At 44.2% G+C, this 15,179-nt stretch overlaps 1 protein-coding gene across 18 annotated transcripts in view; it reads right to left on the minus strand.

Annotated features, from left to right (window-relative positions):
* The window catches only part of Ddhd1 (DDHD domain containing 1), a 67,685-nt gene that overhangs the window by 34,288 nt on the left and 18,218 nt on the right, over positions 1-15,179 (minus strand). For 10 of the 18 annotated variants that reach the window (XR_015637967.1, XR_015637966.1, XR_015637959.1 and 7 more), the window contains 1 exon segment: positions 4,089-4,262. Coding sequence is in view for 8 of the 18 variants with exons in the window: in NM_001033066.3 (NP_001028238.1) it covers positions 4,089-4,262 (174 nt within the window). In the remaining 10 variants the exon portion in view is untranslated. 18 annotated transcript variants of the gene reach the window in all.

Genomic DNA, 15,179 nt, shown 5'->3' on the forward strand with positions numbered 1-15,179 from the left:
CTTGCCTACCTCAACCTTGCTGACTGCATCAAAACTCCAGCGCTCTTTCTTAGACTTCAGGTAGATTCTACTGATAATCATGAATTCCTAGTTCCAAACTAGAAGCTGGGGATCGTCAGCCACCGAAGACAGAAGAGAAAGCTGGGTAATGGTCAGAGCACCTCCGCCTCATTATTGTTGTTGTTGTTGTTATTTTCAAGTAGGCCCTGGCTGCCGTGCTATGTAGTCCAGGCTATCTTCAAACTCAGAGAGGCTGGCTACCTCTGCCCTTGAATGCTGGGATCAACCTGGTACCTCATTGTTCTTACTGACTGCCCAGCAGCTGCAGATGTCACAGCCTCTGTGATACCTGTAGCATCTGCACTCCTCACTCTTTAACTTTTGACCCAGGGCTTCTGTGTGGCTAATTATTTGATGCTGGAGGTTAAACCTGGATCTTACGCAGGTCAGGCATGCGCTTGGCATGACCTGAATCTGGAATATAAGCAGGTCCACACCCTTATCAGGTTGGCCAGCCTCTGCCTTCGACCACAGTTGCTGACATGGGTGCACATGTCATGCATACTTTTGGTTCCCGCCTGTTCCCACCTGATTTTTCTTGTTCTGTTCCCATTTGCTTGGTTTGGTTTTTGTGTTAACTGAACATTTTCAGTAATTCGTCTTAATTTCTATTGGCTTCCTTTTGGGCTAGCACAGTGTCGCTGCAGTGCAGCCGTCACAGGGTGGCGACTGACACCGGCACCCAGCACCATCCATGAGATTCACTCAGAGGTCTCCATTTTTCCACGAACAGTTTCTCTGTCCCAGGATCCCATCCAGATTATGTCTGGCCGCCAGGTCTCCACAGTCTGCTCCTGCTTGTGACCAAGTCTGGGCAGAACAGGCATCCTCTTTGTTATTTGCTGGAAGAGCCCTCAGTTTCAGTTTGTCCTAGGATCTTCTACTATGGAATCGAGGTTGTGCATTTCGTGGACAGTGATACACAGTATTAATGCATTTAGGCCAGCTTTTTAAACTGTAATCCAGTAATAAATGTGCTTGCAGGACTTCTTACTTGAAGGTATAATTTTATTTAGTTTAGCCATCTCAGGTGCATAGATGGCTCAGATTAGTCACCGTGTTAGAGAAGCTCTCCCTAGCCGTGGGGCTGCAGAGAAGGCTCAGTGCTTACTGCACTTGCCAAGGACCCGGGTTTGGATCCCGGCACCCACATGGCAGCTCACATCAGTGCCTCCCTGTGGGCTGTCCTTTAAGACCCTGAGAACTCCAGGGGAGAGAGACACCTTCATATGTCTCCCATACACGTGCCCCGCACAGCTTGAGGCACTGATAATCCTGACAAAAGATGAGTGAGGCTTGGTCATCGCACATGAAAAGATTTAGGTGAGAAGGGTGTTTTCAACCCAAGAAGAATAAAACAGAAAACTTCAGAAGTGTAGAAAGCCAAAACAGTCTAAAGGAGTATACTTTTTTGTTAAGTATTTTAAATTTGAGGTATTTTCCCCTAAATGGTGGCTTTCTAGAGGGTACATGGTGTTTCTGTAATTTTTAAATACACTACAAAATTTCCCCAGATTTTCAAAGTGTCACATCTTAACCTCTGAGTATATATTTATCATAATACCAAATAACACATAAAGGACTGAAAATCATATTCACGATGAATTGAACTAACAGTATAAATCTTTACCTTTGCCACACACAGCTAAAATTTTTATTTTAAACTAAGAGTGATGGTGCGTGCTTGTAATCTTAGCAGTTGGGAGGTAAAGGTTAAAGGTCATCTCAATTACATGGAAAGTTCTAGGCCACATGTGACTACGTGAGACCCTGTCTCAAAAAAGAAAATAAATAAATAAATAAAAAGATCAATAGCAAAAGTAAAAATTTCTTCTAATGAACCTCAGGGAATCACATTCTAAAAGTGACAGTGTCATAGTCCCCCCTCCCCCATTCTAATTGCCCAGACACTTGTTATGCAGACTACCAGACAGGCACTGAGGCTGGCACCACCTTGTCTGCCTAAACATGTTATTTCTAACTAATTTTTACTACTCCACATAGATCCTTTGAACACATTACACAATGTCTCTCACGAACACACACACACACACACACACACACACACACACAGAGTGAGGGAGAGAGGGTAAGAGAGAGACAGAGAGATACGGACAGACAGAGAGACACAGAGAGAAACCTATGAAACCTTACTCAGACAAATAAACTGTGTTCTTAGGCATGGTCAGTTTGGGCAGTCTACAGAAGACTTCAGTATTTGTGACATTAATATTTAGGGAGAGCAGAAGTATAGCGCTCACAGGAAAGTGAGTTTTGTTGTGACTATGACCGTAAGCCGGCGGTGTGGAGACGCACAGACCCGCTGAGTGCGTACATGCGGAGGACAGTGTGAGCGCGGGAACAACCCCCTTCCATGTGCATGCTATTTTTCCTGCGAGCTTTCATGCACTATCAGTACTGATCACGGTTGACAAAACTATGTTTGCTGTGTGAATTGTCACTCTTTTTTTTTTTTTTTTTTTTTTTGGTTCTTTTTTTTCGGAGCTGGGGACCGAACCCAGGGCCTTGCGCTTCCTAGGTAAGCGCTCTACCACTGAGCTAAATCCCCAGCCCCTGTGAATTGTCACTCTTGAGGGAGAAGACTTGAGAAAAAAAAATCCCAATTCTGCTTTGTCTAGTGGCAATGAAATTGTCTTATGACGCAAGTTCTGTCCTTCAGATACTGTGAAGTAGGGTCTAGTAGTGGAGAGAGACCATTCCTTACCTCAAATCACAGATACATTTCCATTTTTTTGTTGCACAAGGGTGAGGTGTTATTTCTCTAGTTATTAAGTATTACCTGCGGCCACAGCTCTAGCCTAAATCTGACAGCAAAATAAGGAAATGCTTGAATGTACAGATCAAGAAACTGAGATAATGTGTTTAAAACTCAGAGCATGGTGCCTGCAAACTACAAAAGGGTCACAAAAGTGGTGGATTTCACTAGTGACTTGTGTGGCAATCACAAGCCTCCTCAGTTAGTCATCTTAACTGAGGAGACAAAGACCAAGGCAGAGTTATACTTCTTTCCTTGTGACCGATGTATGTATCTATATGTAGGTTCAGACAGATGGCGGACAACAAAAAACAGGAGTAGAGAGGGAAAAATGAGCAGAAGAGAAGAAACAGGGCCAAGGCTTGTGGACAGCGAGGAGCCGCATCCTATGAATGACTAGGTCAGTCCTGGGCAGGCTTCCTGGCTTCAGAGGGGTTTGATGGGGTAGGGAAATGGTCTCTTAAGTGATACTTTAATTCACTATGTTTGGCAGGGCTTGCCGAAAGCCTCCCGAATACAAGGCAAGCACGGATGAAAACACGGAGCATCCGCAGCCTGAGTGGCCTGTGCAAGGTACTCACCAGAGTAGTTGATCCCACTGCCTGCAGCAAACGGAATGACAGAAGGAGTTTTAACTTTAGCACAGATTCTGAGGTTAGTCAAGATTCAGACACATACTGAAAACACGGCAATCTCGGCTATTCTGCAACATTCTTAAGGCTGACACACATTCACGTCTGAGTGAGTAACTAAGGAGCATACTTGTTTCAGACTAGAAACTTGTATTTATCTTCCAGAGATAACTAAAAGATAACATAAGCAATTCCGGCTTTTAAAATTCAGGAACGGATTAGTTACTAATAAAACTGCTCCCTTCTATGACAGCAAGGGTTGCTTTGTAAGTCTACTTTCAGTGATAACTCTCGTCCCAAATGACTACCAGCTTAATATGAACAATTTGTACCTATATGGTAAACTGTGCTAGTATTGAGCAACAAAACATATATACTGAGTAAAGTAATCCAGAAATTCATAGCAGTTTTAAATTCTAGAATAGTAAAGTGTTTTTAAAGAACAAGTTCTAGAGTATCTGAGGGTGGACACTTGCCTAGCGTGCACGGGCGAGTGCTAGACAGCATCGTATTTGATGCTCTGACCCCCCCCCCCCCCGAGCTACTGTTAGCCACAGTCACCAGCTGTATCATTACTTACGTTCACAGAACACACCAAACGCATTGACTGGTCATCTTACCGTCTTTTCCATCGATGGATTTGGACATTTCAATATCAAAATTCTCTTGCATCTGCTGACCCCTAAAACAACTGAGATGTTCTTGCTCAATTAAGTTACTCTCTTCTTCCTCCAGAGGTTGCCAAGTGCCATCGATAAACCACTGTCCACGCATCACTGGTATTTTATCGGCCTCTGAAAAGAGAGATCACAACATCAGCCTCTCACAGGGACCCGCACTAGCCATTCCCCCAGCAGGCTTTTATGACAGAACATAGTTATTTAAGGTAGAGAAAGGCAGACTTCAAGGAGGAGTAACTCCTCTGCTTGTTTCAGTCAGTGGCTCACTCTTGCCCCTGTTCCCTGGCCTCTGCCAGGGTGTGACCGACCACACCTGCTAGAGGTTTATTAAATTATCAAGATTAAGGTATACAAGACATAACACTTATGGTTGCTATATCTTTAGGAAGACAGAGGAGCAACCGTCCATGTGCTGGAGTCCTGGGTAAGCCAGGTGTGCAGTTAGGGCTTTAGTCAAGGCTTTGTTGGTCGTTCGAGCTTATCAGTATAGCATTCCAGACATAGTGTCTAGAGGCTGTGCACACATGGTGTGCTTTTTAGCTCATGCTGGAACATGTGTTTCTAGGTGGAACACAGGGAAAAATAATAAAGCGATTATATACATATTTATAAGAGCAATTCCTCATCCATCCTAGAAAAAATATTTATTGAATAACATTTTCCTAATAAAACACCATAACTAGAAGCCTAATACTTTTCTTTATTTATAAAATAAAACCGCACTAATTGTCATCTTGAATCTGAAAACTGTTTATAAAAAAAATCAAAACCAGGGTCGCATTTACCATAGTTATCAGAGTACCTGCAGAACAGTATCAGTCCTAGGTTCAATTCTCAGTAACAGCAAAAAGCTAAAAAAACAAAACAAACAATAACCCCACAGAGCCAAAGACTAAGCAGAATGAAAGTAATTACCCTAAAAGTAGACGGAAAAAGAAACAAATGAAGAAATGAATACACACACATGCACATGTGTGCACGCGCACACAGACACACATAGAAACAACCTACGGGCAGAACAAAACATGCCTCCAACTTTTCTCCAATAGTCACGTTGTTCGTCACTTGAAGCTGGGGGCTTTGATGAGTGCACTAATTCAGTCAGTATCATTAGTATATAAACTGATGACGTGAACACTCCATGCCTTACTGTTCATGAAAGAAAGAACATTTTGATGAGAGAGAAGAGCCAGAGGCTGGAAGCTCGCGAGGGCTCGATGGGCTGATGGGCACTAGAGTGCAGCTGAAGGGACCTTGACAGCTGATATGCCGGATATGCTGACAGGGCCGCAGGTGTGTGTTAACAGGAGAGTCGACTGTCTCTTCTGCCCAGAGGTGTGGGAAATAGAGATCAGATCCACAAATTTTTGAGAAATGCTGGCTTTTATCTAACCATGAGAAAGCCTTCCCCGGTCTAGGCTGAATTCATTCTTTGATTATTTGGACTGTCTTTTGAAATTTGGGGAATTGGGAGTTTCCTTTGGACCTGACAATTAAAACTTAGAATGTTAGCACAAAAGAGATGAATCTAAAAAGCAAGAAAACCTGTGTAATTATAAATTTCAGTAAGGAATATCAATGTGAACTACTGATACCTTTCCTCTTAAAAGGGGGAGGAGGCACAAACACGAGAGCATGAGAGCAGCCCTAACACTGAGCGGAGCTGATTCCTTAGTATCACTTCTCTCAAAGGCGGAGGACGACCGACTTCAGGGTTGGGCAGGAGATATACCAGACTTGTACTGTGAGTATTAGAACGTTTCTGTCACTCACTCTGTTCTTTTGAGTTGAAGTCTCAATGTGTAGCCCTGGCTGGCCCAGGCCTTGAACGGAACCTGGAGGATCCCTTTGCCTCTGCCTTGGAGTGCCGGGCTTCCGCCACCCTGGTTCCTGTCCCGTGCTTCTTGGGATGCTTTTGTATCTTCTGTTCTCTCCAGGGACGCTGGCACTGAGAGTCTCCTTGTACTAGGTGTTCCCCGTGAGCAGAGAGCCTCACTGCACTACGGCCTGTCACGCTGTAAGCACACTCTTGTGTTTATGCGGCTTGAGTTGGACTTTTGCTATCTGTCCTCCTCTCCCTCTGGCTGTGGTGTCTGCACATCCCTTTCACATCCCTGTGCTCTACCTGTGTCTCAAACCCAGCATAGAGTTAGTTGGGTCTTGCAGATAAAGCCATGTGAAACTTTCTTTTGAACAGTTTATTGATATAGTAATTAATATGTCTGAACCCACCTCCTTTTACAGTTACCATCTCTATTATGTACACTTTCCCTGCAGAGCATTTCCGTGCCCACCTCCCAACCAACCAGGAAGACGAGGCAGGTGTGCACAGCCTTTTTGTGCTTATTTAAAATGTGCCGTTTGGCCAGTCTAAATGGTATCTATAACCTCAAACTTACTATAATATATGCAATAGGTGAATTATTTTATTCTACTTTAATTTTCTCCTTTATTTCCCCAGTACTGCTTCATTCTAGGAGCTACGTTGAAACAGAATTGTTTGTGGTATGGTGTTGTGTGTGTTCCATCTGCTCGCCCAGGACTCCAAGGAGGTGAGCCAGCTAAGTTGTAAAAGGTGCCATCTCCACCGCCCTGGAACGTGGTCCTCGCTGTATTAGTAATGGGACCTCGTTCCCCCTTTACAGTTGATCTTTAAAATCTTACGTCACAGGGCTGAATGAGAGCCGTCCTTCCTGGCTTCTCCATGGTGGGTGTTCCAGCCTGTACAGCACTGGCGGCTTTCTAAGACCCTCCCTTGCTTCGCCCCCTACACTCACACTCTTGGTTATTTTGCTTTTTATCAATGGCCCTTATTAGGTTGTTGTTTGAATTTACTCTCCCTTGGATGGCTTGTAGTTAATGTCTGACCTTTCCTTCAACACTGTCTTAGGTTTCCATGTTTTGATAAACATGATCAGAAGCAACTTAGCAAGAAAGGGCGTATTTCACCTTACAGTGTACAGTGGGGAGCTCAGGGCAAGACCCCGAGGTAGGAGCTGAAGCGCAGGACGAGGAGCAGTGCCTACTGTCTGGTCGCCCGGCCTGCTCAGCTTGTATCCTCATACAACAGCGCCCACAGTGGCATTGCTCACAGTGACCTGCGCCCTCCCAACTCAATTATTAACCAAGAAAATGCCTCAGAGACTTGTCTACAGCCTAAACTGATGGATGCATTTCCTTTATTAAGATCCCCCTTCCCACACGCATGTAGGGTTGTTCAAGTTGACAAAACCAACCAGCACAAACTTCTTTACTAAATGCAATAAAATCCTGTACGTTTCTGCCTGGTTTTGTTTTGTCTTAGCTTTTGAATGTTTGCCTTTAAGTGACTCTTTGCCCTTCTCTTTTCCCACTAGTCCACCCCCACCGCCACCCCCAGTTTCTTCCTCCTTCTCTTCCTTCTGTATCAATCCCAAGCCTGCACTGGTGTTGGGCTGTGTTCTCTACATGGATAATTTTCTTTGATGCTTTAAGTGGTCAAATTTATTTTTATTTACATTACTGTCTGACATTTTCATAAATGAATACTATATTTTCATTTGAACTATATCTTCTCCCTGTTCAACTCTTGTCAAATTAATGACTCCTTTTATCATTGATACACACACACACACACACACACACACACACACACACACACACACACACACACAGACACACAGACACAGTTTGTTGAGTTCGTTTAGCATTGCTCATAAGTACATATTTTAGGGCTGACCAGTTGGGATTGAATATCTTATGTCTGGTTTAAGACACCCTCTCAGTAGCCAGTGGTTGCCAGGAGCTCTTCATTTCAGAGGTTTCTCCAACCCCACCCTGGATCTATGGATAAATAAATCTTCCTGTGCTCTGTGTTAACTTCTCTTCCCACTCCTCTCTTCTTCAGTCTCTCAGGCAGCTGTGTGCTCTTTAGAGTCACAGGTCTGCAGCAGGTGTGTGTGTGTGTGTGTGTGTGTGTGTGTGTGTGTGTGTGTGAGAGAGAGAGAGAGAGAGAGAGAGAGAGAGAGTTACACCACTGTCTTTTGTGTCTGTTGGGTTTAGAGAGCTGTTACTACCTTCCAAATCAAGTAGTGTATTTTGTTTAATCTTAACTCTAATCATAATTATTTCTCCAGCTTCCCAAGTGCCCACTGAGTCTTAGAGAGCGGTTTCCTACTACACACTGCAGCTTTCCAGAGAGGAAAGGCACTTGCTTGGCCCCTTCTCACCAAAATCACAGCTTCTTGAATTGTGTTGAGTCATAAAATAGTCACCCAACACATTGACTTCCAGGGACAAACCACACAGCACCACACAGGTCTGCTCCTTGTCTGCGCTGCTCAGCAGCTGCTCTGGGTCACTCAAGGCAGAAACCTTGCAGTCACCCAAGGTGCCTCTTACTGTGCTTTACAACTACAGCTCAACACTATGTGCTGTTTACCTCACAGACCATGCTTGCACTGGGCTCCATGAATAAGGAGCTTGCTATGGCAGGCATGAGAGCTGGGCTGAGCAGCCGGCGCCCACAGAAAAGCCAGAGTGACAGCAGGCGCCGGTCATCCATCTCAACGGTACAGGATGGAGCATGACAGAGCCCCCTCTGATGTGTGTACACGGGTGTTACCATAACAACCCAAAGTTCAGATGACTTTCCACATCATCCCTTACTCACCAGGAGGTCGTGGCCCTCGCTTGCTTAGCTTTCGGGGCTGCACGGAAGCCTGGACTCCCTGGTGTCCAGTCTGCCAGCAGTCCCACCGCCTCTGCTAATGCTATTGTCAGCACACGTCCGTGTAAGGAACATGAGCATGCACACGGACTCCCCCAGCCTACTCCTCTCTCTTCAGAAACTCAATCCACCTTTTATGGCTGCCAAAAGTAACTGTCTTATTTCAATACTCGAATTCTCTTATGGCTGTGTACTGCTCCTCAGAAAAGCTCCTAGTCACCTGTCCTTAGACTGCCTCTTCATACATTTCACATACACTCACAAAACTTTTGAGTACATTCTGGAAAGCAAGCATTGATGTAGGCTTTGGGATGCAGAGGAGATCACCGATGATCTGGTATTTTTCATACCAACAGGGCACTTTGTGTGTGTGTGTGTGTGTGTGTGTGTGTATGCGCGCGCGCGTGCACATCTGTAAGGGGGTATCTGACTATATTCTGTGGACACTGCTCCTGGAGAGCTCTTACATATCTCCATAGGTTATTCTTACCTGTTTTTAATCTAGTTAACTCTAGCTTTACCTCTTCCTGAGCTCTTCCCTTAGCCATGACTCTACTACATCAATGCTATACAGATCTGTCAGGGTTTATCTTGAACATATTCTTTTAAAGTAATACTTAGAGATTTAAAAAATTAAATTAAAACATACCCATACAAAGTAAAGGTTTCTTTATGACAGTTCACATATACTTTACTTCTTTTCTGATCATTTTTATTTATCTTTAAATGATTTGGTGGGGGGGGCAGAGGAGTATTTTGAGCCAGGGACTTACAGGACACTAGGCTGCTCTCAGTTCATTACGTAGCTGAGAACGCCCTTGCATTTCTGATGGTTCTGCCTCCTCCTTGTAAGTACTGGGATTATGGGCCTGCGTCTGTTTTGTGTACAGTCTAACTGCTTAGCCTTCCTTGTTTGTCTGGACTCTTGGGATCCAAGTGCTGTGTTCACCTCCATCTCAGATGCTTGGAAAGAGGAACTAACATGAACAGCTACTTCAACAGCACCTGTTAAATGTTGCTGAGGGAGGCATAAGCATTGCCCTAGTGGCTGGCAGAGAAACTACACTGGGTTTTCCCCAGTTCTGAGTGTGCCTGTCTGTCTGAGAGCTGGTATATGCTGTTCAGTTTTAATACTTAAGTTTTTGAGGAAACAAACAAACAACTGTCTGCCTACCTTCTCAGTATAAGAATGGTAGGATTTTAGAAGGTGAACTACTCATTGAAGAATAATAGGTGTACAAAACAATACACCAATCACATGCCCAGCAATTTACAAGTGTTAATACCCAGACAAAGAGAATTACAGAAGGTTCCAGACCACCACTCAGGTAAAACCCTTCACTCCTAACTCACAGAAGTGTATAGAGCAGTTTAGCTGTCAGAAATTACATAAGATTATTATTATCATACTATGATTTGCACTTTACATAAGATTATTATTATCACACTGTGATTTGTACTTTTGTTGTCTGTTGTTTCTTTGGCTCAAAGAAACATGGAACTCTAACTACTATTCATCTGTCTATCTGTCCACGTGTTCATCTTCACAGGAGAAGGTCAGAATCAGTTCTCCCCTTCCGCCATGTGGGGCTCTGGAGACTGAACTTAAGTGTCAGGCAGTTTTACAAGATGAGTTGTTAACCAACCAGAGATGGGATTATTTTAATAGTTAAAGTGTTTGTCATGGATTATCTAGGTCTAAGACACATTCTTGGCCTACTTACTACTATAACTAACTGATTCCAAATAATGTGGATACTTCAGATAGTGACTCTCATTGCCTGCTATGATGATCAGATGATCTCCAGAAGGACTCCTGAGCCTTGGGTATGGTTGTGTGCTCTCCAAAGGGTCACTTGTTAAAGGCTTGCCTGATCCCAGGATACCTCTGCTAACTGGAATTCAGCGGGTGTTGCCAAAGATGCTGCTGAAAATCCTATACAATTCAGCTTCTTCCTTTCTCCTTCCCACCAACAAAGACGTGCTGGGCTCAAAATGTCAACAGGACAGATACTAAGAACTTCTTTTTGAGACAGTGTCTTATGTAGTTCACCAGGATGGCCACAAACTTGTTTAGTTGGTGTTAGGTGGCCTTGAACTCTTGATTCTCCTGCCTCCCCTCTCCAGATGCTAGGATTGCCACAGGTGTGTACTTCCATACCTGGCTCAGCTACTTTAAAAAACTAAAATATTAGTAATCTTTATAGAGCAACTGTATTTCTAGAATGTATTTACAGAAACATGCTCAACTGTCCAGAGACAATGCCAAGGTATTTACTCTGGCACAGCTGTAATAGAAAGGAAAGCAGGACAAAATGCAGCCTATCCTATCTTTTTTTTTTTTTTTTTCCGGAGCTGGGGACCGAACCCAGGGCCTTGGGCTTGCTAGGCAAGTGCTCTACTATTGAGCTAAATCCCCAACCCCCAGCCTATCCGATCAAGAAAACAAACAACACTGGAGAGTTTATAGGGGAATGGACTCTTGCCACTGGTGGGAATGTAAACTGGTTTCAGCCACTGTAAGATCAGTGTGGCTGCTTTTCAAACCTAAAACTAGAACTGCCATCTGACTCGGCTCTCCCCTCTGGCATATCGAAAGGACTGTACGTACTACCACAGAGATACTGCATGGCCACATTTGTCACTGTTCTAATTCATAACAGCAAGGAGATCTAAACACCCTAGACGTCCATCAAGACAAACGGATAGTGAAATGTGTCCAGACATACAATGCAATTGTATCCAATTGTAAAGAAAGCAAACGTATGAAACTGGCAGGAAAATGGAAATGGAAAATATTTCGACTAAGGTAAATGAGGCTTAGAAAGGCAAATAGTACATGTTCTCTCACAGGGTGATCCTAACAGTTATGTGGGAGTGAGCATGGTTAGAGACCAGGAATCTAGACAGGGTCCATGAACACAAGGGAAGAGGGTTTGAGGGAGGGTGGTAGGAAGGCAATAAAACATAGGTCATATTAAGGTGGAAAGCAAAACACTAGGGGTGTAGGCACCTACATGACATACATGACATACATGACATACATGACATACATGACGAGGGGCTGGGAAGGTGGAGAGGAATGAGGGGAAGGATCAGTCCACACCGAGTAGGCATGAGAATGCTACAGCAAAGTCTGATCCTCTGTGTGTTAATTAAAAATAAAAAGCAGGCAAAAGAAAAACCATGGCCTATCAACAAAAACTGACATGGATGGGAAGATGACTCAGTGGGTGGAGACACCTGCTGCCAAGCCTGAGAACCCGAACTCCATCTGCAGGACCTACACCGTAGGAGTCTCACAAGTTATCCTCTGACTTCCACACGCTCACTGCAGCTCATATGTGTTGTGGCACGTGCTTATGGTTCCTCTGTACAAGAAAGCAGTTCGACTCCTGGTCATAATCACTAACTTCAGAGAGCTACACATACACCCATGTGTTTAAGTCACTACTACAGTGGCTTTCAAAACTAGGTTCTGAAACTGTACTGAGGTAGACACAGACACAGACAGACACACAACACACACACACACACACACACACACACACACAAGCCTCCTTCAGCCATTACATGTTCATCAGTTAATAGACCATTTCCACAAAACCTCTTGTACAATATCTTATTAAAGAAAAATGCATCTGGGCTGGTGAGGTGGCTAAGTTGGGTAAAGGTGCTTATTATTACGTCTGAGGACTAAATCTCATCCCTACCAGGTTATCTCTACTTCCACATATGTGCTATGACTGACAGACAAGACAGACAGACAGACACACCACACACACACACACACCATACACACACACACCCCACACACTCACACGCACACACACCACACACACACACACACCCCACACACACTCACACACACCACACACACAAAGTGACAAAGAGAAAAGGGACTCTCTCTCCAGACACACTTCTCCATTAAGGCAAACAGTGTACCCCATGAACATTTTTCTCTTCCTAACAGTATCCAGGGCTGGGCACTGGTGACCACTCTTTGTGGCTACAGCATGCATAGGCCTTGGACTCTGGATGCTGGGAGTCTTTTGGAGCCCGTGCAGTGCAGCGTCTGACTTTCCTGTGCAGGTCACCGTGAGCTGTCTTCACACTCGGCTCTTTACCAGAAACTGCATCGCTTAGGGACAAGCATGAGAAGTTACATCAGATATTTTGTCTTGACTTGAGCTGTGTAGAATTGCTCTATTAGGGTTCCTGAAAAGCATTCTTCCCTCAGATGACTTCCTTCCTCCCAGTACGGCCATCTTCAATGGTGACTATGCTTTTCACACGTCCTCAATACCACCATAGTCAGGGCAGTTCAGCTGCTGCCCTACTAATGCATTTAGTTGCCAACCTGCTTACCAAAATCCAGCAGTTTCTGATTTCTAATTTTACTTGTGTAGAAATTGAACAGTCGCCAGGCAGTGGTGGCGCACCGCTTTCGTCCTGGCACTTAGGAGGCAGAGGCAGGCAGATCTTGTGAGTTCGGGGCTAGCCTGGTCTACAGAGAGAGTTCTAAGACAGCCAGGCTACACAGAGAAACCCTATCTCAAAAGACAAAAACACAAAAAAACCCAACAAGACAAAACAAAATAACCACCACAGTTTTTAGACTGTCCGCTATGTCCTCAGATGCAGAGAGCCTACACAGTTCCTTGCTACCACAGGACATCGGCAGGCTCTCCCACCTAGCGCTCAACATGCTGGACTTGCACATACAACTGTCTGTGTGCTGGAGGTGGCCTCAGGAATGCTGGAGGTACTTGGATATAAAAAAATTCAGCTCTAGGAGGAAGGCACTTTGAACTTACCTGACCATTGTGTTTGTTTTTTTAAAGAGCACATTCTATAAATAGAAAATATAAGTAAGCCAATTAAAAATCAGACTGAAAATGGGGCCGGTGAGTGGCTCAAAGGGTATAACAGTAGCTGTGTAAGCCTGACGGCCTGAGTTTGATCCTCAGACTCCACAGTGGAGGAAAAGAATTGACTCCTGGAAGCTGTCCTCTCATTTTCACATGCACAGTGACACACATGTGCCACACTTACACCCCTCTCCTTCCTCTGTCACACACTTACATACACACACACACCTCTCTCTCTCTCTCTCTCTCTCTCTCTCTCTCTCACACACACACACACACACACACACACACACACACACACACACACACTCCATTCCCAGGAAAGGTCATTTCTATCTTGATCCCACGTGGCTGCTCCCTGTACCTTCTACCTCTGTATCATTCAGTTATCTTTGCTGTAATAATTTCTCTGTTAATTTTTTTTTTCCTGAGACAGAGTTTCTGTCTGTGTAGCCTGCTGTCCTGTAACTCACTATGTAGATCAGGCTGGCCTCAAACTCACAGAGCTCTGCCTGCCTTTGCCTCCTGGGTGCTGGGATTAAAGATGTGCACCAAAAACACGTGGCATAAATCTTTGTTAAACTTTCTGTTAAAACTAGAGAAGAAGTAAATTGCCTTGACAGATAATTCCTTGGTAAATTTGGCATCATCTGCATAGAGGATCTAATTCATGAGATCTATACAGTTGGGAAATGCTTCAAGGCAGCAAATAACTTCCTGTGGCCTTCAAACTATCTTCCCACGAGGTGGAATGAAGAAAAAGACAACTCACTTTGTAGAATGTGGAGACGCTGGCAACGGGAAGACCAGATAGACAGGCTTATTAGACGGATGAACTATGGTGTAGCCCATTTTTATAATCTGGTCGGTTAATAAACAACCACAGTTTGGCAAAACAAACAAACAAAACCTAGAGAAGAATTTCTGGCCTTTAGTGGACATCTATAACAAGATTTTCCATGGAAGAGGAAACTTCTGTAGAAAAGAGTTGTGGAGAGAACTATACCGTAAGGTACACTCAGATTCACTGGATACCAGAGACTGACAGATTGCAACAGGTCCAGTTCTGGCACAGGCACACAGGGGTGACATATAAAGATGTGTATTGCAGCAATGGTCACAGCGTCCCAGACAACAACTTAAAGAACCAAAGGGGAACGGAAAGCAGCGGGGGAGCCCGTGTGTTACCACAGATGAATCTCAGAGTCTGTGCATTAGCGCAGTAAGCCTCGATAGTTTATTTATGAACCAAAAAGCAAGCTGTGGAAGGAAACAAATAGAACAGCCCTTTAAATATGGAGCTATGATAAGTCCAAAGTGCCGACCAGGAACAGTAATCTAAAAAATGCAAAGGAATACAGGAGAGGTGGCTATGTCTAGATTGAAGAACATGACTGGAGAGGCCATGGAGATGTCTGTGATGTTTAATCTAAGTAAAGAGGACATTCTTCG

Source organism: Rattus norvegicus, chromosome 15 (assembly GCF_021556685.1).
Source record: "Rattus norvegicus strain SHRSP/BbbUtx chromosome 15, alternate assembly SHRSP_T2T, whole genome shotgun sequence".
NCBI lineage: Eukaryota > Metazoa > Chordata > Mammalia > Rodentia > Muridae > Rattus > Rattus norvegicus.